The following is a 24,183-nucleotide window of genomic DNA, read 5'->3' as shown; positions in this document are numbered from 1 at the left end:
CTGTTTGCTCATGCTAACAGCCTCTCCCCACACCTGGCAGCAAGAAGCAAATCATCAGCTGCTCCATAATAGATGGCCACAGCATCCATGACTCGCTGTAATTTGAAGGCAATATTAAGAAGAAGATATGGCCATTACACAAGCAAACATGGTTATTTCCACTGCAGAAGGTATTTAATTTCCTGCTCATTGCTGTTGCCTAGACAGGAGGACAGCATCAACCTGGGGAACATCCCTGCTGCCAGGCTGCAGCACCGGATAGTGGTGTCACCAGAACGTGACTCTACCACGCAACGGCACAGCCTACATAGATGGAGTTTGGTCCCACCTGCACTCAACTACCACCAATGCCTTCAGGTACCGAGTCAGGACAACAGGGAAAGATGCTACCCATCACGGGTCCATGGGACATGGGAATAATCACGAGACGGAGCTCACCGCGGACACTTTGCTCACGACGTCCCTCGCGATGGCGAGGCCCTGAGCGAAGGTGCGGGCGGCCACGAACGCTCGTGTCACTTGTAGCTTGAGCTTCCGCGGCACATCCCCAAAGGGCTTTAGCTGCTCAGTGTACTTGCTGACGCACTCGAGGTATTCGTCCGTGAAGTGGTACTGGGGGTTGACCAGCCGGAACATGCGCTCCAGCAAGCGCGCCCAGAACTCATTGAGCATCTCCTCCAGGTTGACGTTGCCGCCCACGTAGTACCGCTTCAGCTCCACGAAGAGGTCCTTGAACAGCTCCGAGTTCTGCATGTACAAACGGCCATATGTCCGCACAAACATGTCGTTCAGTGACTTCTCAGCGTTTTCGAGAAGTTCTTTGAAGAACTCTAGAAAAGAGGAAGAGAAGATATGACAAACATGGGCACTGGGTTGTGTGTTCACACACTTCTGCAACCAATGCCATTGTTTAACTGGAAAATTCAGCACAATGAGACCATCACCCAAAGGAAACGGAAGGTTAAAGGACTCCCTGAAAATTTTCAAACAATTTCTGTATCTCAAAATTTTTGATTACTCTTCATAAGCCAACCCCCACAACCTCTCTCCAGGTCAGAAGACTTGCATGAGGGAAACGTCTTTTGATGCAAGTCTGAATACCATGACAAAACTCAGCAAAATGGAAAAAAAAAAAAACAAACCCAAACCAAACCAACAAGCCAGTTTCTTATGTTACCATTCAGCTATCTTAAAAGAAGTCATTTCAAAGCACAAGACTATTGGAAAGCAAAAAGAAAAAAGGGTGCGTTTTTTGTTAAACAGACGTTTTGCACAAATGGGTCTTTCTTCTCAGTTCTTGTCAATTCATTTTCTGAAATGATCATAAACCAGCCTCAAAAATGAACAAATTTTAATACATTTTAAAAACAAACACCCAAATCTACCCGCGAGTTCTTTCTCCTGTCTTGCAAGTTTGTCAGCTCTCAGGGCAGGGCCTGTCTCTAATTACCTAATTGGTCCTGATTGCAGGCAAGGCTTCAGATGTTTGCGGCAGTACAAAAAAAGAAAACACAACTAAGCCAGAATTTGCTCAAAATCCAAGGGCTAAACACTTGGCACAAGAATGACAAGAGATTTTTCAGGTGACAAGGGATGGATGGGGGACCTTGGGTTTCATCACTTTCTAAAAGCAAATCCCCACTTCGGTTCACCCTCGAGAGCACCAGACAGCCTGGTGCCAGAGAGCAGCCGCTGCCGAGCGCCGTCACTGCGCCTTGGCGGTGCCACATACATCTCCGAAGCCTGTAACGAGCTGACCTGATGATGGCTGGCACGTCAGATGCATCTGCCAAGTCAGTTTAAAGAACATCCCCTACCAAGACAGTGCCACCAAAGCCTTGGCACGTGGGTCTAAGCAAAGACTACCCTACCACGAAGCCTTTGCCTTGGAGATTTGGCGTAGGCGAGTTAAAATAAATAAATAGGGGAGGGGTCCATTAAGCCAAAGGCATTTGGGCCACTTTGGAACAAAATTCTATGCTACGTGGCCTTGGGAAGGAGCTGAGGAGAGGAAGGGTAGGCGCCGCCAGGACAAACCATCACGTGCCGGTGGTGCTCCGACGCCGCGGGGGACGCCGGCACCCCGGGGCATGGGTGCAGCCTCTCCACCGCCACGCACGGCCCAGGCGAGGAAGCGTATTATTTTATGCATGCCACCAGCGATTGAGGATTCTGACCTCTGCTTTTCTGTGACTCATATTCAATAAATATTTTTTAATAAAACATGCCTCTGTGGTTTTTTTAATCCTCAAAGGAGTAATGTTTAGAGCCAGAAGTTGTTAGAAGGAGGGGGGGGGGGAATATTTTGGCCCAGTGTGAATTTAAACCTTGTTAAAGCATATTAAAAGTATGCTGAAGTTCAGATTTTCGTCTTCAAAGTGCTCCAGTACAAACAAAGCCTAACACAGAAAACATTTTCTGGAAAAACTGAAACATTCTTCGCGTTCCTGACGAACAAAGTCATGGGGCTCAGTGCCTGACATGGCTGTATATAATGCAGCCTCTTAGGAGCACAAGAGAAATGATCCAGGGAAGAAGAGATTGATTTCAAACACCCAACACGTCCTCTGTCCAGTATCAGCAGGAACCTCCACTTTCGTTCCCATGACTGGCATTTCCTCTCCAGGAAGATTTTTTTCTGTTGAGTTTATACTATAGAGATTAGCTTGGTGTATATTAATTTCTAATTCACTTAATCATTTTGAAGGCTCACTTCCTTCCTTTGCTCAGACCTTTTAGTATCACCAAATAAGTTGTTTATTTAAATACTTTTGTGCCAGGCACAAGAGCTGACAGATGCATCAGCAAACTCTTCAAAAAGAATTACATTTTGAAATTATATTGATGGGAGATCTACTGAATAGTCCCAACCACCAGTCTAAAGGAACCCAAAGCAATGTTTTAAGCCAAGAAAGTTATCTCAAGTAATACATCCATATTACCATAACCAATTTATTCTCCTGCCCAAACTCATTTTATTGGTTACACTCCAAAGTGGAAGTTGTTGAGTAAACTGTATCCAGGCTTTAGAGCACTTCATCTCTTAGCAATTTTTCATGTGGGCTAGGACCAGGTATGTTCATTAATTATCCTGAAAAAAAAAACCCCGCAAACCTAATTAGTAGCAAATACCTGTGCACCTGCAGTCTTCCAGCCAGCAGCTTTTCCTTGCCCAAAAGGAAGGTAAATAAAGGAAATTAAAACTTCCCACCAAAACCAGCCACTTCTGAAACCACAACGCAACGCCGCTGAAGGAAGCGCCACGCACACGCAAAGCCATCGTCTCTGGCTCGAGCACCAGCCGGCATTTTCACAGGCAGAAAACACCCGTTCTCAAGTGCCACTTTCCAAATAAGAAGGGGAGGAGGACAGAGACGGCTGTGCGACTGCAGCACAGGGTCAGCGCCCACCCTCCCGCCCCGCGAAGCTTCCCCGCCACCACGCGCCTGCATCCCCGAACCGCACCGGACGGGATGCCCCGGTGACCGGCGTCACGGCTTGGCCCGTGGGGGGGCTTCGCTGGCACCCTGAGGCTCCTGGGGTGGGGAGTGAGGCTGGGAAGGCGGGGAGGAGGGATGCCAAGCACGGCAGCAGGGGCAAAGGACCACCCCACGCCAGCAAGCAGGGATGGACCCAGCAGCGGGACATGCACCGCAACTTCTTCCTCCATGCAACGCGCAGCACTCAACTGGGTCAGCAGCAGGGATTAAATGATACACATAGGTACGTTTTACTGTAGCTGTTGGCATACTATTAAGCCTGCACGCCCGGTTTCTGCCTCCCCGTCAAGAAATCAGCTTGGGCACAGGAAAGAACATCAAGCTTTTCTCTGTGCAAAGCACGGGAATAGATGACTGCAACAAAGAGAAGAAAGCCAAAAGTCCTTTTTATGAATTAAATGCTAATCTGACTAGTAACTCCCTACATCTAATTAGATATTAATTCTCCCCTTCACAGAAACAAGCTGATTAGCAAACACCAACGTAACCCAGCATTAACCTTGCCACCACAAGAAGAAAAATGGCAGGTTCCTCTCTTACGTCTTGACTGTTTGCTGGGTAAAATAAATGACCACCTTTCATTTGTATTAGAAGTTGACTTGTTCTCAAACAAAGCAAACACACAAAGGCCTCAGTTGCTTATTTTACAGCACTGTAAAAGCACGTTTTACAGCTGTGTTGCAAGTAATCTGTACTCATTAAATTATCACTCTGACAGGCTTCCTGTGAAAAGCTGTCAAACGCAAACATTTTTCACAGACGACAAATCATACTTTGCCGGTGCTCTCCGAGACGCTGCTATCTGGAGGGATGGCAGGCTCTCTTTTTCCCTCCAGTTATCTTGTTTAAACTCCCAGAACAAGGGCTGGCCCCTCTGTCGACAAACACACACCACCGGGAAGGGCTTCACAAACCGACTAGCAGGAGCAGCACATGGCTTGAAGGTCTCCCCGGTTCTCCCGGCTAAGAGCAGAACGCGGAGAGATGTCCGGGTTACACGGAGAGGACGGACCACAGACAAGGCGCTGGGCTAACGTGGCTCAGCCAGCTCTGGTCCAACCTGATACGGGAGCAAGTCCACGTTTTACTGCTTCAACCCATCTCAGCCAAGCCCTGCTGATGCAAAGTCACCTTGTCACCCGGGGTGATGCTCAGGAGGACGAGCGCAGGGGCGAGGGTACGGGCACTGCCAGCCGCAGAGCGCAGCCCAGCTGCCCGGTGGAACCAGAGCCACAAAACCTTTCCTAACGCCAAGAAGAAAGTTTAAAATTTGTCTGTATTGCAAAATAAATCCTGTGGACGCTACGGACTTTGATGCTCAAAGGAAGATGACATTTCCAATGCAATTAACTTTTAGAGATAGAAAAGGCAGTAATCTGCAGTCAGGCAATCTACCACTCTGGGCTCTGTTTATTCTTTTAACACGTTTCAATTTCAGGGTAGAATTTCAATGCCCAACACTCGGGGAAAGCCTAGAGATGTCATGAAACGGTAAGAAAGAGTGGATGTGACATATCTGGTATTTCTGCAATAAAAGTCCTGGGAAGGGGAGGAAAAAAAAAAAAAAAAATCTTTGCTTTTCAACAAACCCTTCCATAAAAGAGCACAGTGGGAAACATAACCATAGTTACTTGGCAATTTCCTTTTTTCAGGTAATAAGATGTATCACCTGTTTGCAGCTTGAGGGCAAAGCAGCCCTGCCAGTAACCCAGCGCAGGAGAGCACTGCACCTCCCCAAGGTACTTCCACATGACATCAGTTTGCACTGCCAGAATAATTCGAAACAATCTTTCTTCCAAATGGCGGGATACATGAGCTACTTGAAGAAACACAATCACTCCACCCACTGCGAGGCAAAGGGCAAATCCCACCTCCAGACAACACACCCACTTCCTTGGATTTTTGTACCCAGTATTGGTTTTGATCTTGGATTCATAGGTCTCATCTGAAAATACCCTTTTTTTTAGGTAAGAAGAGATGCAACATTTTCCTATTTCTCATGCTAACATTTCCAGATATATTAAGAATGGGGTTTTCATACAGGAGGGCTTTTGATGAGGAGAGCCCGCTGCTGTAGGGCACAGTCCTACCTAAATCAAAGGCAGCTCCTGGAAATCAGGCGAACACATCAAAGGGGCACGTTCCCTCCACCCACAGGCAGGTTTGGCATTTCCCTACGAACGCTGGTGACAAAGGAAGAAGCAGCAAAACTGCCTGGCCCGAGCTGCCTCCTGCCACACCGGCTGCCCCTCGGCAGGACCGAAGCACCGGTGGTCCTCTGCCCCTCCAGCCATGCCCCAGGCAGGGAGTCCTCAGGGCCGAACCCACAACCGACTACTGTAGGAGTCCAAAGTTTTGCCTTGAATTTCCTGATCCTCAGGCATGAAACACATTTATTTCAGAGAATAATTTCACACAGAGAAGCACAGCGCTCCACGACACCCCACTTGCTCCTCTTCCAGCAGCCAGAGTCAAACCATAAGCGACCCAGGGCTCAACACCAAAAAACCCGCACATTTTATAGAGCAGAGGAAACCTTAACTGTGGTGCAAAAAAGGCTGAGAGTCTTACCCAAGACCTCAGCAAGGCTGTTGAGCCAACGTTCTCGCTACAGACGCCCATCTGTTGGCCGTGTTTGGGTGCGCTGGCGTCCTTCCAAAAGGAGACCAGGCTACCACCTTTCTGTTCCCAAATGCTGCCGGACATGCCACATTTCCCATGCACCAGGTTTGCTTAGTTTAGAGCTGTGTTTTCAACTGGCCTTATTCTGTTAGGGGTTTCCAAATTAACCATGCAAATAGATACCAGGTAGACATGCAATTACTCAACACACCTTAAAAAACAAATAAAACCAGGCTTAAGCACACAGAAGAACATGCTGAAATTTTATGGGCACAATTAATTAGTTTCAGATAATTTGCCACCCAGCTTTTCGGGTATACTCTTAATATGTTGTCCAGATTATGATTAATTAAGGTCCGTCTGTCTTACCAAAACCTTTAATTTGCTTGTCTGTATAGACAATTATGCTTTCTAGTGTGTACAGGAGAACGTTGCCACAAAGAGATTAATTACATCTTCTCATAAAATGGTTTACTCATAAAATGTCCACAACAGCAAGATGGATTCCCAGGCGAACGCTCTTGCCCGAGCCGTGGCCCCGAAGGCTGTGCCGCAGAGGGGCCGGCGCCGGCACCGTCCCAGCGCCTTCGCAGAGGTGCATCTGTGGATGCAAACTCCACCCTGCAGCTGCTCCCACCATGTGAAGCGAAATTCAATCCAGACAGATAAAAGCAGTTTGGAGGAAAAGAGACAAATGTTTCACAGCTCTTTTCACCTCGAAGGTGAAGCCATCCGTAGCCGTGCCACCTACTCCAAAGGAAAAAGAGGTGGTTTTTTTTTCCTAAATGTGCCTCATTATTTTTAATATGCCTTCACTTCCTTTATTGCATATACCATATTTGTAATTTCCACCAGGGAAAAACAAACCATAGCTTAACAACCTTTTTCCAGAAGTGTTGAGAAACCGATGAATACATAGTGTTAACACATTTATTGAATATGAACTCAGGAAGGGCAGGGCAAATCCACAAGCTGTTTCTCTGTCCTGTTTTCAAACATGTGTTAGCACTTACTGACATGGGAAGAACTCTTCCGTGGAGTTTGAAGAAGTACAGGCTTAAATCATGCCAGTGTCACAGCAACAGCCCCGACATGTGAACCTTGGAGAGCTGGGAGGGACAACATCTCCCCAACCTTTGCTTGATTGGTCAAAGGTTTCAAGACAATAACAACAACTGGGCTGCAGCCTCATAGGGGGGGGGGGGGAACAAACAACCACCAAAAAACAGGATTTCTAGAACTTCTTGTTTCTGGAGGGCCCAAGAGCATGATCTTCACCTGCACCATGGGGCTGGCAGAAGCCCAGAAGGGCAGGGCAGAAGATAATACACAGCACGAGATCACCACCATCACACTGAGATCGAGCTCGTTAAAAGAGTAAGAAGCAACGAAGGAGGAGGAAAAAAAAAACAGTGTGGAGGTTGCCGCCTGTGTTCAAGAAGCAGATAGCAGCGCATAGCATCCTACTGCACATAGCAGTCATCCCGTGAATTAGGAAAGCAGCGACAGCAGAAATGCCCTTGGTCCCCTCCCTCTTGGTCCGTCCCGCTCTGCCAGACCCCACATCGCAGGACAAGCCCAGACTTCGCAGCCTCCTTGTCCCTACTTCCAGGGACCGTCACTGCTCATGCCATACATTCTGGGTCGGCTATAGCAGGTTTCTCCCGCTGCTCCCACACTGCCTCTTCCCCAAGCAGGAGGTTCTTCACTTCCAGCTCTTCCACCCTCCTCCTCGTGACCACAACTCAACGGCAGTCTTCCCCAACGCAGCTCCCTTGCTGCTGCTTCTTTTCCCTCCATCTGCTTGCTCTTCCCTCAACTCCCCCCCCATGTCTACTTTTCACTGCACCCATTCCTCAATCTCAACTGACTTTTCAAACACATCTGTTACTTCTCAGCTGCTTTAGCCTGCTGACCCACGTCCATTCGGTACCAACACACCAACTTCCCACCCCAAACAGCAAACACCACCTGCAACATCTGAAAGTGATCCTTCAGCTTGCCTCCCGCATGCCCCCAATTCAGAGGAGCTTTCTGGGACACTCGCTAAGGTATTTCACACATACGTATTTTTCCAAGTCTCCCTTCCTACTGCTGTTGAAGAGCTTGAGGAGGACCCGTGCTGCTGAACAGTAGGGATGGCTTTCTCGTTCCCGTTACCTCAGTTCCCCTCATCTCATTATATTTGCAAGGAGAGCTCTTCCAGCTAGGGCCACCTCTCATATTTATTCATCCAGCATGCAAACGGCTGGACGCTAAGACATGACAGTACATTTAACACTCATGAAATAGCTCCAGCTCCGCACCGGTGGAATATCACACCCCCAAGCCCACCACAGACCCCAAAACACCACCAACACAACAGGCATCCACGGGAGCAGCTCCCAGGACTACGCGAGCAATCGGAGCCCGCACAGAGGTGAGGCGGCTCCTTTGTGCAGGAAGGAGGAAGAGAGAGTTAATTTTAAACAGACAAACAATAGCTCATTGACTGGTTGACAGCAATTAGTAACCAGAGAGCACCAGGCACGTTTCCTGTAGCCAAGTATGTGCTGCCCGAGTCTTTGCTTTTGGAAAAAAAAGCAAAGGGGTAAGAGCAGTTTAACTGTGATCTTAACAGCAGAACTGCTTGGACCTGAGATGCCAGAAGACTGTTTGATCCCTCCAAGCCTATACGCAAAGTGGTTTTGCCCATTGCTGAAGTCTTTGCTCAGTTACAAAATCCAGTCTCCTCTTTTTTCTTTTTTTCTTCCCCTGCCCCAACTTACAGGGCAGCAGCCTCTCCCGCTTTGAGATCTCCCTCTGAGATAACTTGACCTCAGGATCTTTCTGAGCCTCCCAAAACAGAGGTCTGGTCCCCGCCACTGTCAGACAAGCATCACCCTTCTCAACGAACAAGACTAAAAATCACAGTGGTTTATGTACCTCCTTAAAAATCTCCAGATGGAGAGGAGCCAGTTAAATGAAAACAACAAATAAACAAACTTCCACAGCACAGACAGCAGACAATTTGTTTCATTATTGTTGCAGTGAGTGGGAAAGCACAAACAAAAGCCCACAAGTGGGATTTTCTAAAGGAAGTGTGTTGGTGGTTGCTCCCTCCTGCTTCTCCTAAATCACTCCATCCCTACACTGGGTATGCACAGGTCCGAAACCAAGTCTGAAGGACTGACTCTCAGCAACTGCTTCTTCTGCAAGATTTGAGGGATCTTCCCACCGTTTTCTCCCCTGGTTGGTATGAGGTTTGGTGCCATCCCTTTCTGGAGAGGGAAGAACGAGGCTGTGCTTTCATCTCGACATGAGTAGCAGCAGATAGACAAAATGGCTCTATTATTTGTTTGTTAACGATGTAGTCATCATCGGCGCACTTGCCAGAGGATGGGTTGTAATGGTAGAGCTCTCTCCACCACGCAGATTTGTTCAGAAGCACAAACACCACGCAGCTGTGGCACAGAAAGCATCAAAGGTCCACCAGGTCTCTAGTCTCAGCGCTCCTGCTGTGCCACAACACCCACAGCTGCCTGCTGCAGAGAGAAATGTGCCAGCAGCCAGGGCTAACCCCAGAGTCCTGGGTGCCGAGGACACGGAGCGGGGCTGGCACACGAGCAGGATGAGGCCCCGGGTCTCTGCTCTTGCAGGCAGTTTCCAATAAAAGAGTTAATGTGAGATGAAGGTCCCCAAAGGGCAGTTATTTCGGTAAGGCGGAGCGCCCCGATGGTCTGCCAAATTCTAACTATAGGAGCGGTAGGCTGGGCACCTGCAGGGCTCGTCTTTCACCGTTTGCCTCCGCACTGCCTGGAGCAGCAGAGAGACCACCGCAAGATTTCCCTCGTCCCTTCCGTCTCATTCCCGGTTATTAATACTTGCCAGCCATGCATCCCACTGTCCCAGCACACCTCCCTGCTAAATCCTACCTGGAGACAGAGGCTGGAAGCCAAGGGTTATCTGAACAAAAACTAAATTCAGAAATGAGATTCCAGGGGTTTTTTTTCCCCCCAGTTTCATCAGAGTTTGGAAGGTATTTGGCCAATGCCCCCACCCCGCCCCATCAGTCACTTGGACGCAGCCACAAGCCAGTTATTGTAAGTAATTCACGCACCCAGGAGGAACACAGGGCTCACACTAGAAGATCAGGGGCACCCTGGGATGCTTCAAAGATGCACAGCACGATTGTGTTTTATACCTGTGGCTACTCTGCCCAACATAAACACAGAGCCCATGAAGAGGGGCCCCTCTCCAGCCCCTCTGCCCGGCACCCCACACAGCAGAGGGGTGGGTGCACCACAGTCTCGGGGACCCCTGAACAGCTCCCGCTGCTTGCATTTGGTTTCTTTCCACTCATTGTCCCCAGGGGGTTTCGTTTTACATTTCTGTATTTGTTTTATCTTAAATGTTAATGGAAAAGTCAGGGGGAGCAGATCAGAAATGGGACTCTCGGCATTTAATAGCTTCCCAGATGCTGGCTTGGGCTGTACTGTTTAGTACAAATCCTTCTGTCGCTTGGGTATTGGGAAGGCTAAACCTACTGCCAGCCCAGCCCAGGGACAGACCATCTCACATTCGTCTTCTGTACATATTCCCGTACAACAAGGGTTACAGAAGCTTGCTTGCCTTCCCCAAATCCAGAGCGCACAGAAGAAGGGGACAAGACTTGGTTTAAGCAGAACAGCAAAAGTGCTTGTGAAATGCAGGGGCAGGAGAACAAGCAGCCACTTGCCGGACTCAGCCCCGCAGGGCAGAGGCTCAGCAGCCCCTCTGCTCACTGGGGCTTGGGACTCTGCCCTCCCCAATCGCTCTGCAACCAGCCTACAAAAAAAAAAAAAAAGTCATTTCTCCCCCCAGAAAAGGCCTGGCACAAGTTACATCTTCCGAGAGATTCAGGAGGTATCTTTAATACGAAAAAACTAAGAACATCTTATCTAGGAAGCAACATAGCAGCGGAAACGCTGAAGAAGAGTTATGGGCTATGTCCTGTCCCTGCTCCAATTCCTCAAAACAGCTGAGCAATTTCCCCAAAGCAATGCTTGGCTAGCACAGACCCCGGCGTGGAAAACTTCAGCCTGAAAGGGCAAAAGAGGTGAAAGTTCGAGTTTAATAAATGGGACCGAGCTTTTATACAGTCTTAATGTCACCATTAATCATATTAACGTTATTAATCCCTGGGAGAGGGAAGGGGAGGGCACTGACCGGTGAAGAAGAGACAAGGCAAAGGAGATTTATAAAAATTAAAAAAAAGGGGGGGGGGGGGCGTTTAAAGCCCTACTATAGCTGCTTCTGTGTTATGAGATGTCATCACAGTCACACAGCTTTGTGGCTTTCCCATGGCTGTCATTGTCACAGAGGGAGACGCTTACATGGCCAGAGAATCTCACCCACGATATTCTAATTTCCCAATGAAGCCCATAAACTTATCTGAGATCATGTATGCCAGAAAAACCAGCAAATCTTCACCTCTAAAAACATCTAGCAACAGGGAATCCAACAACTCTCAAAGTATTTTTTATTTTATCAAAAAAGCATTCCCCTTACTGCTGGAAATATATACCTTACTGCTACACTGGGATCAGGCTAGTGGTTTAAATTACAACAGGAGAGACCCCCAGGAGCATACATAGCTGTACTGTAAGCAAATATTTAGACAGGATATATAAGATATGGTACTCCAAAGCTCCAGTCTTCTCCCAGTGTCTGCAAACCAAACACGCGCAGGAGGATCTGACGCTGCCACATTACGCATTAGGAGCCGAAATGATTTCTGGTCAGCCCTTTGGGGACGGATAATCAGCAGCTTGTTCCATGCTCCCGATTAAGAGGAGATAATCCATTTCTGTACGGCTTTGGTGTCAGATCAGAGCAATTCTGGCAACGGTTCCAACGGCACACAGCGCTCCGGCAACAGCTGATGCAAACGCTCCAAAAGCCACAGGGCATCACAGCCTCCATCCAAAGGACGTGCCGCCACTTCAACTGTCCTTTTGCAGCGGCAACTGCTGCAAAGGTCAAGCACATAACGGAGGCAGCACGGGTTTGCCTCTCCTCTCGGACCTGAATGTCAAGGCTGAGAGATTAGCAGCCAGAGAACCCGCAACAAAGATTTCCAAAGAGCTGGAGGACACGGTTTGCTGCTTGTGCTGCATCCTGGAGTGGCCTTTCGCAGCACAGGGATGTGTCACCCTGCAAGAGCAGCGTTCGTCCCACTTGCTGGGAGACCAGTTAAGTGAAGTGAATTCAGTCTCTGCAATAACTCATCTTGCCTGCTCAGTCCCTCTACACAGCTGTAGCGCAGAGGATTTCTTGTTAAGCAGAGGAAGGTGCACAGCTCTTTCGTGTCAGCTTTATTTCCACTTGAATTCATTTAGCTACTAATAATGAGGCAGCCCTAAAGAGCTGCGAATACTAAAATCAGGGCATGGGCCCATGCAAAGGGAAGAGCTCTGGAAAGGATCACGTACTTTTCCAATCTCATCCCTAGAGGTCAGGCCAAATATATGGGTCTTGACTGTCTGTCCTTCCTGTAGTTTGAGCACATTACATCAAGAAGTGTGGGAAGAATTGGACAAGGACAACTCAAACGTGCAAGGCAGAACTGAGCACAGTTGACCTGATGACCGAGCACCAGGACCGAAGGAAGGACACACCACGCCACAAGCAGCCGGTCACTCAACAGCAGGCTCTTAAACAAACACAACTACCACAGCAGCCTAGGGCATGGCACTCCAAAATTTTTGCAGAAGAGGCTAAGGACTTCAGAGGGGAGACTCCTCAACCTGCCCCAGCCACCAGCAAGAGTGCTTTCAGCCTCTGGGTGACTGGGCTGGAGGGAGAGTGGCAGTCATGATTAAAAGTCTTCCAAGAGGCAAACGATGGAGGACGGTAATCAGTTAATCTCTGCTTCCACCCCAGGTAAGATTAAAAAATCCCTAAATCAGCTTTGACTACAGCAAATGAAGATCTAGATCTGGTATTAGCAAACACTCAAAGATGGGGCCATTAGGCTTTGGGACAAGCTGAGGGGGTTGCTAATTCTCCTTCATTAGTTTCGTACAGGGCAGAGAAACACCCCTCAGGGACAGGCTGGGCACAGTAAATCCAGCTTCCAGGAACAGAATCACACCATCCCCTTCCAGATTTGCCTGTCAAGGACTCCCAGGACTAAGATCAGGGCGAGACTGGCACAGGGCATGCTGTGAGGGGCTGACAGAAGAACCACACAGCACAAACAAAACAGCTCGTACAGGGCTCCCTATCAAAGCTTACCCGTTTTGAAGCTTTGTGCTTTGACAGGTATCCAGCTCAGCTTAGCTTAATATCCCCCTGCCGTCATGCAGCCCTGCAGCCATCTCACCCTACAAACAGGCAGACACACCTAGCGATACCTCTGCACCACGTCAGGGATGCTAATACAGCGAACCGTGCATGCTCTTTGTTTTCAATGCAGCATTTCAAAAAGCCTCATCGTTCATTTAAGGTGAAGCAGATGCTGTTCCTCTGGTCTCTTTGAAAGGGCTTATCTATGGGCTGGATTTCATTAAGTGTCTTGTTCTGCATTTAATAAGCTTGCAAGTCTAGACACTTTGGTTCTCTCTCTATCACCCCTTTGGTGTACCAGCAGGTAGAGACAACAGAGGTTAAGAGTGAAATATTTAGCTAGCATATTTAGATGCTATCAAGATGATTGCGTAATTCCACTTTGACTCACTGCAATTTCATACCCAGGGACTTTCTCGCTCACCCGAGTGCCAATCCCTTTTGAAAGAAAATGGCTGCTACCTGCTGCAGTAGTGGAGAGGAGGTCCCTGGGAGGTTCAAGGCACAGATTTGGGATATTAGTAGAAAATCCACGTTGAACCTATAACCGAACAAGGGAGAAAAAGGTCCCGAGGAGCTGTGCGGTGGAATCGCCCTCTACTACCAGACAGCGGTGACGATGTGTGAGCAGAACAACAGTCTTACCAACGCAGCCCACCTGACTCCTCAGACATTTCCATGTGCAACTGGGTGTCACCTCATTCCCCCAGGCAACAAGGACAACCCAGGCAGAAGCCTGATGCTCCGCTCCTCCCTCCTGGGGATGCCCAGGCAGAGGGGCCGCAGCGAGCGGGAGCACCGAGGAGCCTGCAGAGCCCAGTGGGAACTGCCACAACCAAGAGCTCAGCAGCAAAACCGAGAGATGCTGCTCGGACCTCAGATGGGTGCTGTGCCCGACGTGTGGGAATTGACTTCAGGTGTTTGCAAGAGGCATTCTTGAAAGGAAGGCACCTGGCTGCAAGGTGGGCAACGCTGGGAGGGTGTGTGCCAGCTACCTCCGGAGAGAGTTTCTTCCTGCAGCTCCCATGAGGCAGGCATGCCCTGCGGAGACCCAGTCTGACGGGACACTGCTGCAGATCCGAGGGCAATGCCGAAACCAGTCATTTGCTTATCAGCCAGCAGTTAGCGTCACTCGAGCGATGGGAACTCAGCCGAGACTTTGTTCATTTTGCTTCTGACCCTGCATCACACTCGAACCCTCAGCCTCTGCACAAAACCAGCTCTGTATTTATCTGCTGCTCTGCTTAGCCCCAAAGGCTAAGTGAGATGGATACAAATCCTGTTGGCTCACAACACGCTGGGAAAGATCAGCATTTTTGTGGATCAGGGCTGCAAAACGTGCACGTTACAATTACATGCGCTGCGGGGATGTACCAACAAAACTAACTGCAATCTTACATTAAGAGCAAAATGGTTTTTCAAAAGATTAATCAGAAGGAAAGATCTCTCTCTTTGGGAAACAAGCAGCCATAACCAGCAAATATTTCTCTCTCACAGGATTGCAAAACAAGGCATGCTCTGCCCTCCGAGCCATGACTCATGAACTTCCCCAGCAGAGAGGGAGGCAGAGCAGAACAACCGCACAGAGAACAGCAGGATGGGGATTTTTTGCATTTTATCCCAAGGAAAGCAAGTTCAAGGTCTCTGCACTTACCATCAAACTTCTTGTATCGGGAACTAAACATGGTTTGTAGGTGATTGCTAAGCTCTACAACGGCATTTCTGAAGTCGTGTTTACTCTGCTGACTGTACTTCTCCTCCATTTCTTGAGAGCAGCATGTGTAGCCTTGCGAGCAGACTTTCAAGTGGTCACCTGAAAAGCAGAGAAGAAAAGATCCTGAGTTAAGAGGATTCTCTATGCAAGGGCAAAGAGGTCGGCTTGCGAGGCAGTGCTGCAAGGACCCCCAGTACCATCTCCTCTCAAGAAGATCCCCCCTCACTGTGAGCGCTGGACCAGGCATATCAAAGCCTGATTCTGTAGAGGAACTTTATAGCAACACATGTAAACACTACGCCTTGTCTTTCTGCAAGAACATTAAAAAGTGTCCTCTTATTTATTCAGTTAATAAACAGAATAAACAGATACTCATCTTGCACAGTATAATTTGAAGAACCAGCAAATTGACCTGTTTATACTATGGTATCTTCCATGAAGTTTTTGTTGAGTATTTTAATTACTTCCAACTCATTCAGTTAATACACAGCACAATATCAGTGGCAATGGTCCTTTTTGTACAAATAAATCCTTTTTTCTTTACTCCCCCCCAATCATGACAGAAGAAGTAATCTCTCTCAGAAGCACAGTTATCACTGATATTAAAATATGCTTGTTCTATGCAACAGTCCTGAAAAAGCTTTGTAGTTCCCAGCTCCTACTTTTACAGTTTCCTGTCATCATCCTGGGCGAAATTGTGCGTTTGTTTTTGGAGAATTCGAACAGATTTTTCTTCCTTCACCCTGAAAGATAATTCTCTCCTAAGAGTTATCTGGCTCAAGCTGGCTTGGTCAGAGGAATCAAAGTGCTTCAGTATCTACCATAGCTCCATTTCAAAATTTCACAGACAATCTGGGCACAGGATCTGGCCCCATCTAATTTGCTTTTAGAGCATCTCACTGCAGTGCAGGATGAAGCTCTCCTCTTCCAGCACCACCAAGAAAATGCTGCTGTCAAGTTTTGTGGGCCAAGATAAATAAACTCTTCGCGTAGCAATCCCCGGCTCCAGCTTCTCTGACAGGTCCCACAACGCAGCACTATCACAGGCAGGTGGGCCGATGCTAAAGTGGTTCAAACTTGGGCAAATTGTGCAAATCTTTGTCAACACTGAAGATATGATCAAAACAAGCAGTTAGGATGAGAAACTCATCCTTCCAAGTCAGATGGTATTTTAAAAGACACAGCCTACATGTAAGCTGCTGCCTTCTCTCCCATTTCACACCCCGCTGCCAAACCTTATCCTTCATCCTGAGGAAGCAGATGGAGAAGCGAAGGCTCTTCCCTACCTGCTCACACCCTGGAAGCCACCAACAACCTCCATCCACCACCGAGGTTCAGAGACTCACTGCCAGGGCTGCAAAGGACTTGTCAGCCCCCTGCACGGAAAACAACCTGTTCACAACAGGCTGTGAACCGTGCGCTTACTGAAGAGCCATCCTACCTGCTAGAGCATTAGAAGCTGGTTTAGAGAAACAAAAGCAGTTTTTGCACGGTGCAAAACAAAAAGCCTGCCCGTGACTAACACAAGCAGTTGCTTCTCTGCCTGCCTTGTGCAAGATCTCGTAACAACGTCATTTGCCCAGCTATTGAACCTTTGCATCACTTCGCATGACTTTCTAGCCCAGAAATGTTAGTATCTCTCCTTTCAGACACTTAAGGACCATGTTAAAATAAGACAGTAATATTTTTGTATCTGTCTTTATATATCTATCTATCTATATATAATTCCTAAGAACCTCTCCTCCTAAATCTATTTTCTGTTGCGCTACAGGGTTTGTTTGCTTTCCCTGGCATTACAGAGGGACCTTGACCGACAGATAATTCTGACATAGCTAATTTATTGCACAAGACTGTCCACTGCTCTTGAATTACGGAAAGCTCAAAGTCTGTTACAGGAAGCAACACTGCTTAGGCACAGCCTTCAGAAAACACAGAAAAATCTCACTGTCTCCTTACAGATATATTTTTCTTTCATGGACTCTATTTCTTTCCATCTTAGAGGAGCACCTCCAGCAGCAAATACACAGCATTAAGGGGCACAGCACCGAGGGATGCAGCTCCATTTAGCTTGATAAGTGATTCAAAAGAGAGGAAGAGGCGCACCCAGGATTTGCAGATCTGGCCCACCAAATGCATCCCAGAGCACACCTGGGCACTCCTCTGTGAGCCTGCCTTACTAGCAAGTGTTAAAAAAAGAAAGTGCCCAAGCACCACCACTTTATTTCACTTTGAATCTCTTTGCTCCAGTTCCAATACAGGACTAAGGCTCTTTGACACAATGGGAAACATAAATAGCAGCAAAGCAATAATTACAGCTAGAGCAACAGCTAGGTGTCAAAATAATTTCATTTCAAAACTCTTGTAACACTTTTTTTGAGGTTTTTTCCTGAATTTCTTATGGGGGGGAGTATGTTGGAAACGTTTTACCTGAAATGCACTTCATGATTTTAGTACAATTTCCATGATGCCTGCCTGCCTTTGGTGGTTACAACTTACATACTTCCCATTCTTTTGTGTTGGAAGGGTAAGCCTCTACCCTACTTGGCAAATTCAAACCTACTGATACAGTGGGATTTCTTTTCCTAGTTACACTTTGCAGACACTTTTGAAGTTGTCCACAGATGCCCTGGGATCCCTAAAACAGTGGTTTTAACAACTTTTCAGATTTATTTATGATTAAAAAAAATAAAAGTCCAATGTATTTCACAAATACAAGTAACAGTTTTATATCTATTTATACTCTTAAACTAAAGTTACCATCCCACCTAACGTTACAACGCAAAATCATTTTTCTTTGATCCCCCTTGTCACAGATCTGCACAGTGCCTCCCCAGGACACAGATGCAAAGCCAAGCAAGGAGAACACTACTGATAGTAAATCAAGCTTGCACAGATCCCATCTGGTTGATCATTAAGAAATTATGCTCCAAAATGCAACTCAGACATTCAAAAATGAATGACCAAGCAATCTAATTATGGAAGATATTTCTCAGTCATGTCAGCACTATGTGGTCTTGGCTTGTGATCAAGAATTAGCTCTGTCTAGAGCTGAGGAGCTCCAGCTACTCTGCTAATCGGAGGAGGATGCACTGTGTTACCCAGTGTTAAAAACCAGAAAGTTTAGGGCTGTGCGCTGCTTTTCTTGAAGTTTTCTTGTGCCACAGTGGAAAGTCACCAGAAGACACTGGGGCTCCCATTTTCCCACGAGGAGAGTTGTCCTTAGCACGTCCGCATCCATGAGAACATATCCTCGCTTGAGCAAAGCGACAGGCACCGACACGGTTTGTGAGAAATCTCACGTCAAGCCTTTTGTTTTAAATCAGCTAGCAGAGCTGATCCGTTCAGTATCCATCCACAGGACTCATTCCATGCCTGAGTTTGCAGGGAGAGCAATGCAACATCCCAGCGTCCCATCGCCTGTTCGGGTGATGGATCCAACACATGCCCCTTTGGTGAAAGGCTGTGGTGTTGGGAACTGCTTATGCCTCCACAGACAGGCTCCGAAGCACGGCACCATCAGAGAACAGCTTCAAAACACAACAGTGCTACAACCAGGGCACACAGGGGAATGAAAACGATAAAGCCTGGAAAGCGGCTGCTGCCAGCGGTTCACGTGAGCGTGGACCAGTTATGCACACAGAAAACCCTGACCTAGAGCCAAGACCAAAGACAACATTCTTCGTTTCTCCAACTGGCAGTGAACCCCTCTAAAGAAAAGGAGTGAAAAATATGAGTATTTAGGCCCACTTAAACAGAGATCTAATGTTTATGTATATTATGTAAAGAACACTCATGGTGTGCGCTCACTGTCAAGGACACATTCGGCAATAATTATTTCCCAAGTTAAAACTCATCAAACAATGCCCATACAAGGCAACTCTTCATCTACTGTTGAGTGTTAAAGACTCGGCAGCTTCTGTAATTTATCACCATGTGAGCACAGCAAAAATATAACTCTGCCACAGCTTCCTTTCAAGTTAGGCTTTTTATTGAATTGTTTGGCAGGGTGTGCAATCATCACGTCAGGGGCTGCATGGCAAAAAGAGCTTAAGTAGCAGAGAACGACTCCAAATATCTACCGCATATGCACACCATTGCTGCAGCTTGTCATGGATTTGCAGCAGATCTTTCCCATGGCCTGTCACAGCAAGACTTTTTCTCTATTTTATATTACATATGAATACAGAGGAGAAATGAGGTACCGAAATTACAAAAGAAGCTTGCTCCTTGGCTAGCTAACAGCACACCTCTGGGGAACGGAGGTGGTGGTTTAAAGATAGAAATGCAATGGTACACGATGTTACCATCTGTACATCCAAGGAAATGTGCTCAGAAAGGTAATCTTGCAAACTTATGATTTAAGCCATTACAGAAACACCACATTTAGCAGACTCCAGGCACACAGAGTTTCTTCCAAATCAAGTAACTATTTTGCAATGTGTCGGAAAACAAGTTTTCATCGAATGAGTAAGTGTGCAGCGCAAACTCGGGGGCTCCATGATCTTGAAAAGCAGTTCCCTTCACCAAACAATTTTCCAAGACCCTTTCAAAATGTTGCTTCTGCATGTCTAACGTGCCTTCCCAGCCTGCTTCTCCTTGCCTTGACCAAGTTCATACTTTAAGTATACCTAGCTGCAAAACTAGCTAAACTTTCAGGAGTGGTTTGCTGGGAGGCAGGGGGGGTTAATTCTTTAAAACACGCCCTTCACTGCAGCTCAGTAAACAAGCCAAAAGCAGTTTATGGTCCGAGATGTTACTGTTGGACTTTGCTTCCCTGTGAGAAAATGGGCTGGGATAAGGTGGGCTGGTGGAGGAGTGGGAGGCAAACACTGCTGGGGGACCGGTGAGCGGGGACACCATTTCAGCCTCGTGCTCTGCCTCTTCCCCCTAGCACACATCGGCTTGTGTCATCTTTAAAAGAGTTTTATGACTTCCTCTGAAGCAACTACCAAAGGAATCCTGGACTGTAATGCCAGGCTCTAATCCGATTTCACACTAGACTTGCCTTCTAATTATCACAGAATATTAGGCTTCCACCCATCATATATAATTGACATGCTACCAAGGCTTTACAAAACCCCCAACAAAGATGACAAGAAACACTAGCATCAGCCCTGAGCACAGCTCCGCTGCTCCGGCCCCACGTTAACAAGGGACGAGACGAAGAAGAAAGAAAAGTACGAGCTTGCGATCGACTCCGGCGGAGTCATTGAGACAGAAAAGGCTACCGAACCACCCAACCAATCCAATCACCTTTAATTGTACCCAAAATACCAAAAACTGCCCAGTTTTCCTGGCTACAAAACGAGCCAGGAATGCTCAGCACCCTCAGGAATGGACGGCGAGCTCTTGCCCGTCTGCGATGGTGCTGCCGTAATCCCTACGGCTGTCTTCTGTCGGCACAACCGCACAACCCACCGCCGCAACAGCCCCTGCCCCCCAAGGCAAGGCTGGGTCACCCTTATCACTGCTTACGCTGCTTTTAGATATCTGCTAATGAAAAGCACTAAAAAAATGCAGATAGTGTCTTGGCATATAAATATTTCCAGGTGAAATGACTGTTGCAAACACCAAAGGCAGAAAAAAGCGACCCTACTGCCTCCTCCCCGGCTGTCACAGACGCACGCTGCTTGAAGGAGTGCTTTTTGCCTGGTGTAAGCAGCAAACTTGAATTGTTAGTTGATGGCTCTTATCGGAGTACTCCTTTTTCACCAGGTGGTCAGTCTCCTGCGCTTGCTTTAAAGCGGTGCTGCTGTGGGACTTGTGTTTATTTTACTGGGGAGAATACTCCTGCGGAGACGGTCGCGTGCCAGGAAGGAAGAGATGTAAAACAGCATCGAGGTCCTGCTAACAGAAGCAACGCATCCACGAAAGGCAGCAGAATTCAGAATTACAAGTTTTTAAGCTCACATCCTGCAAACAGTACAGCACTGCTGGGACCCTCTGGTCGGAGCGGGTCAGACCGGGTTGGCACATTCGGAGCTGTACCTCCTGTGATGTTCCTGAGCACACGGTGCTATTTTCAGCCCGAACCCCTGTTTCAACTGCACGCTTCCAGAAGTGCTTAGTGCAGCATCCTCCCTACATCTATCACCATCAGACACAAAACATCATACCCCATTTCCAACACAAATCACTTCCCAGCCTAAAGGCCACCATCACACAACCAAAGTCAGCTCTCCTTTCTTCCCTCCTCAAAACATTTGCAATTCCCATTGGGATCTCAAACCCAGAAAGCACCAGAAGAGAGAGAGCACCCCACATACCCAAACCTAGGTCCTCGCCGTGGAGGTCAGCAGCTAGCATCACCCTCCAGCTGGGCACGGGAGCTCCAGCCCTTCCACAGCCACAGAAGCCCTGGTCCTGGATTTGACCATCATGGATGCTCATCCCCCCTTGCAGCCCTTTTTTATCAACCACCCAGGATTTTTTAAACCAGCAGACATCTTCACATGCAGTCCGCTCCCAAAGCTGACTGGTAGGGTTATGGAAGTACCGCAATTTAGCAGCACGTGCCAGCGTGCAGCATATTTAACATCCCACTCAATTAGCAACCGTTTTATATAAATGGTTTATTTGCCTTATTAATGTTAAAGCCACTTGTTTCCCCTGTGCTTCCACTTAGGTTATTAATCAATGTGCGTTTCAGTTTTTTGCTGATTACTCTAATGGCACAGAAAAATTCCCCAGGCTCACAGAGAAAGCTTATAATATTGAAATTTTTTTTTTTTTTTTGCAAACTTGTCAAGCAGTCAAAATACACTCTTTGATACCCAAACCAAAGCCCTTTCACCTACGCTTAACAACAGTGAACTATTTTCAGTCGAGCTTTACTGCATCTGTTAACTCAGCTGCTAATCCATCTTGCAGGCGTGGGGAACGCCAGCGCACACAATACCTCAGTGACATACCTCCCTTCAACACAACAAATAATCCTAATTATTTCCATAGCGTGTACCTACAGTTACTTAAAATATCATACACAACCGAGGTCTGTCTGGCTTCTATTTTTCCATTTTGCTTTGTTGACAGCTTCGGGTTCCCAAATTTACTGCCAAGAGGGTCAGGGACTGAAGAGAACAAGCGAGATTTATATCCATGTGTGTACATTAAGCCAAGCGCACATTAGGAACCTTAATTTTCTACTGGAAAGAGCAACTTAGGACACAAAAAGGGCTCTTTCCTTCCACCCGTCCAAGTCCAAATTACCGCAAAACTCATCTTCGAGCTGATGACAGAGCCAGGTCCCTGAAGGACCGAGTCCAGGCAAACGCTGCCCGTTGAGGCCGACCGGAGCAATTTTGGGACATCCCTCCGGGGCGGAGGCAGACCAGGAGAGCCCTTCCCACGCTCCTAACACAGGTCTTCAGCCCCGGAGACAAAGACCTGTCTCTGCTCTCTGCGGCACCCCAGAGAAGCATCACCAGCCAGCTGAGGTCCCCTCCTGCCCGGCTCTCCCGTCGGGGTTGGGGCAATGGAGGGGTTCAGGTGATGTCCCCAAGGACCAAACCCCAAAACTCCCTACAGCACGTCTGAACCCAGGACTGCGCCCTTTGCAGGTGATGTCCAAGCGAGGAGGATGCAGGATCTCACCTTCAGCGGGGTTTTAAGAGTTCATTTAAAGTTAAACCCTGCTCACCTGAGGAAAAGTACCACCGCCACTCATTTCCACAGCACAACCAACAATTTCCTTCTCAACAGGTGGCCCAAATACTGTGAGGTTTTACACCCTGGAAAAATATGCCTTGATAGAGCGCGCTTTCAGTCCAACAAACAGGATATTGAGTCAATTAGTGGCACACCAAACACAAACCAGACAGATGAAGATAACGCATTTCTGCAAACATCAAAAGAGAGAGAAACCACACAAAGACCTGAATATACAAGGAAAAAAAAATACTACATAATTAAACTTATTATTTAAGCAAACCTGGAGAGTAAAATAGCTCTGGTTAACTAGAGGATTCCCCCTGGCTCTAGCTAAGACAGAAACCTTCAATGAAAACCAAGAGTTGTTTCTTAATTAAAAAAACAAAACCAAAAAACCCCACTTGACATGGCTGAGTGAGAACTTGGGAAATGCAAATTCTCCTTATTATCACCAAATTCTTTAGGCATGAAATAGTTTTCACAACATGTCTCTGCCTACGTGCCCTAAGTGAGAGGCGTTACACAACAGACAAGTTACACTGAAAATTATCTTTGGTTTTTTTCACTTCTCCGGTGAGGAGGACATATATACAAGGTGCACAAGAGACCCATCTCTGGGATGGCTGAGACAGGTAGTGCCCCTGTCACTCCATCAGCCACCAAAGAACAGCTAGAAAGCCCAACACTTGCAGTCAGTAATTCTGGGTATACGTAACGGTAAAAGTCATGATAAAAAAAACCAACCCTGCATACAGCCAGTGATCAGACTTCAGAATTCAACAAAAATTGTCCAGCAGATTTTACAGGGAACAGCAAATACACAGAATTACTGAAGCCTCAGGCACAAGGAACAGTAAATAGAAGAGATCTGGCTGGGAGACAGTTACTTTCTTTGTAAGACTTCTCATTTTTTCCTCAAATTCCCCCTTAAGAAGGCAAAACAAAGCCAAAAAAACTCCCTGTTTGGTTTTTTCCCATAAAGCTTTGGGCTATTTGCCAAAAAAGCAACTTTTAACCAAAACGGATTCTGCCACAAACACCGTCATTCCAACTGGAATATTTTTTCCCTCTTAACAATGTTTTCTCCCTCCGCTTTTGGCCCCTCTCCCCTGTGCTCCCCAGACCCTCCACCGGGCACCTCCCGGGATGCTCGCCGGTGCAGGAAGGCACCACACACGGACAGGCAGCAGAAGCAGGAGTACACCGCTGGCAACCACTTTTCCAGTAATTTTTTTTTTTTCCTATTCCTTTTCAAACATTAGCCGATTCCAGTGTCAATGCACAAAAACATGTTTCAGAGCCACACAGTAGTTTCTTGTGAGATGCACCCAGACTCACCTATTTGTGCCAGAAGACTGGTCATCTGCTGGCGAGTCCCAGATTTGGCAG

General features: G+C 47.4%; 1 protein-coding gene across 1 annotated transcript in view; it reads right to left on the bottom strand.

Moving 5' to 3' along the window:
• GPC4 (glypican 4) overlaps positions 1-24,183 on the bottom strand; it is a 70,093-nt gene that overhangs the window by 23,413 nt on the left and 22,497 nt on the right. Inside the window, exons 2-3 of the mRNA XM_029997029.2 lie at positions 15,085-15,243; positions 439-830 (exon numbers count right to left, since the gene is read on the bottom strand). Of these exons, the coding sequence (XP_029852889.1) occupies positions 439-830; positions 15,085-15,243 (551 nt within the window). The remainder of the gene's footprint in view (positions 1-438; positions 831-15,084; positions 15,244-24,183) is intronic.

This window comes from Aquila chrysaetos, chromosome 21 (genome assembly GCF_900496995.4).
Source record: "Aquila chrysaetos chrysaetos chromosome 21, bAquChr1.4, whole genome shotgun sequence".
Taxonomy (NCBI): Eukaryota; Metazoa; Chordata; class Aves; order Accipitriformes; family Accipitridae; genus Aquila; species Aquila chrysaetos.
The sequence above is the reverse complement of the archived record's forward strand: the minus strand, read 5'-3'. Positions and strand labels throughout refer to the sequence as shown.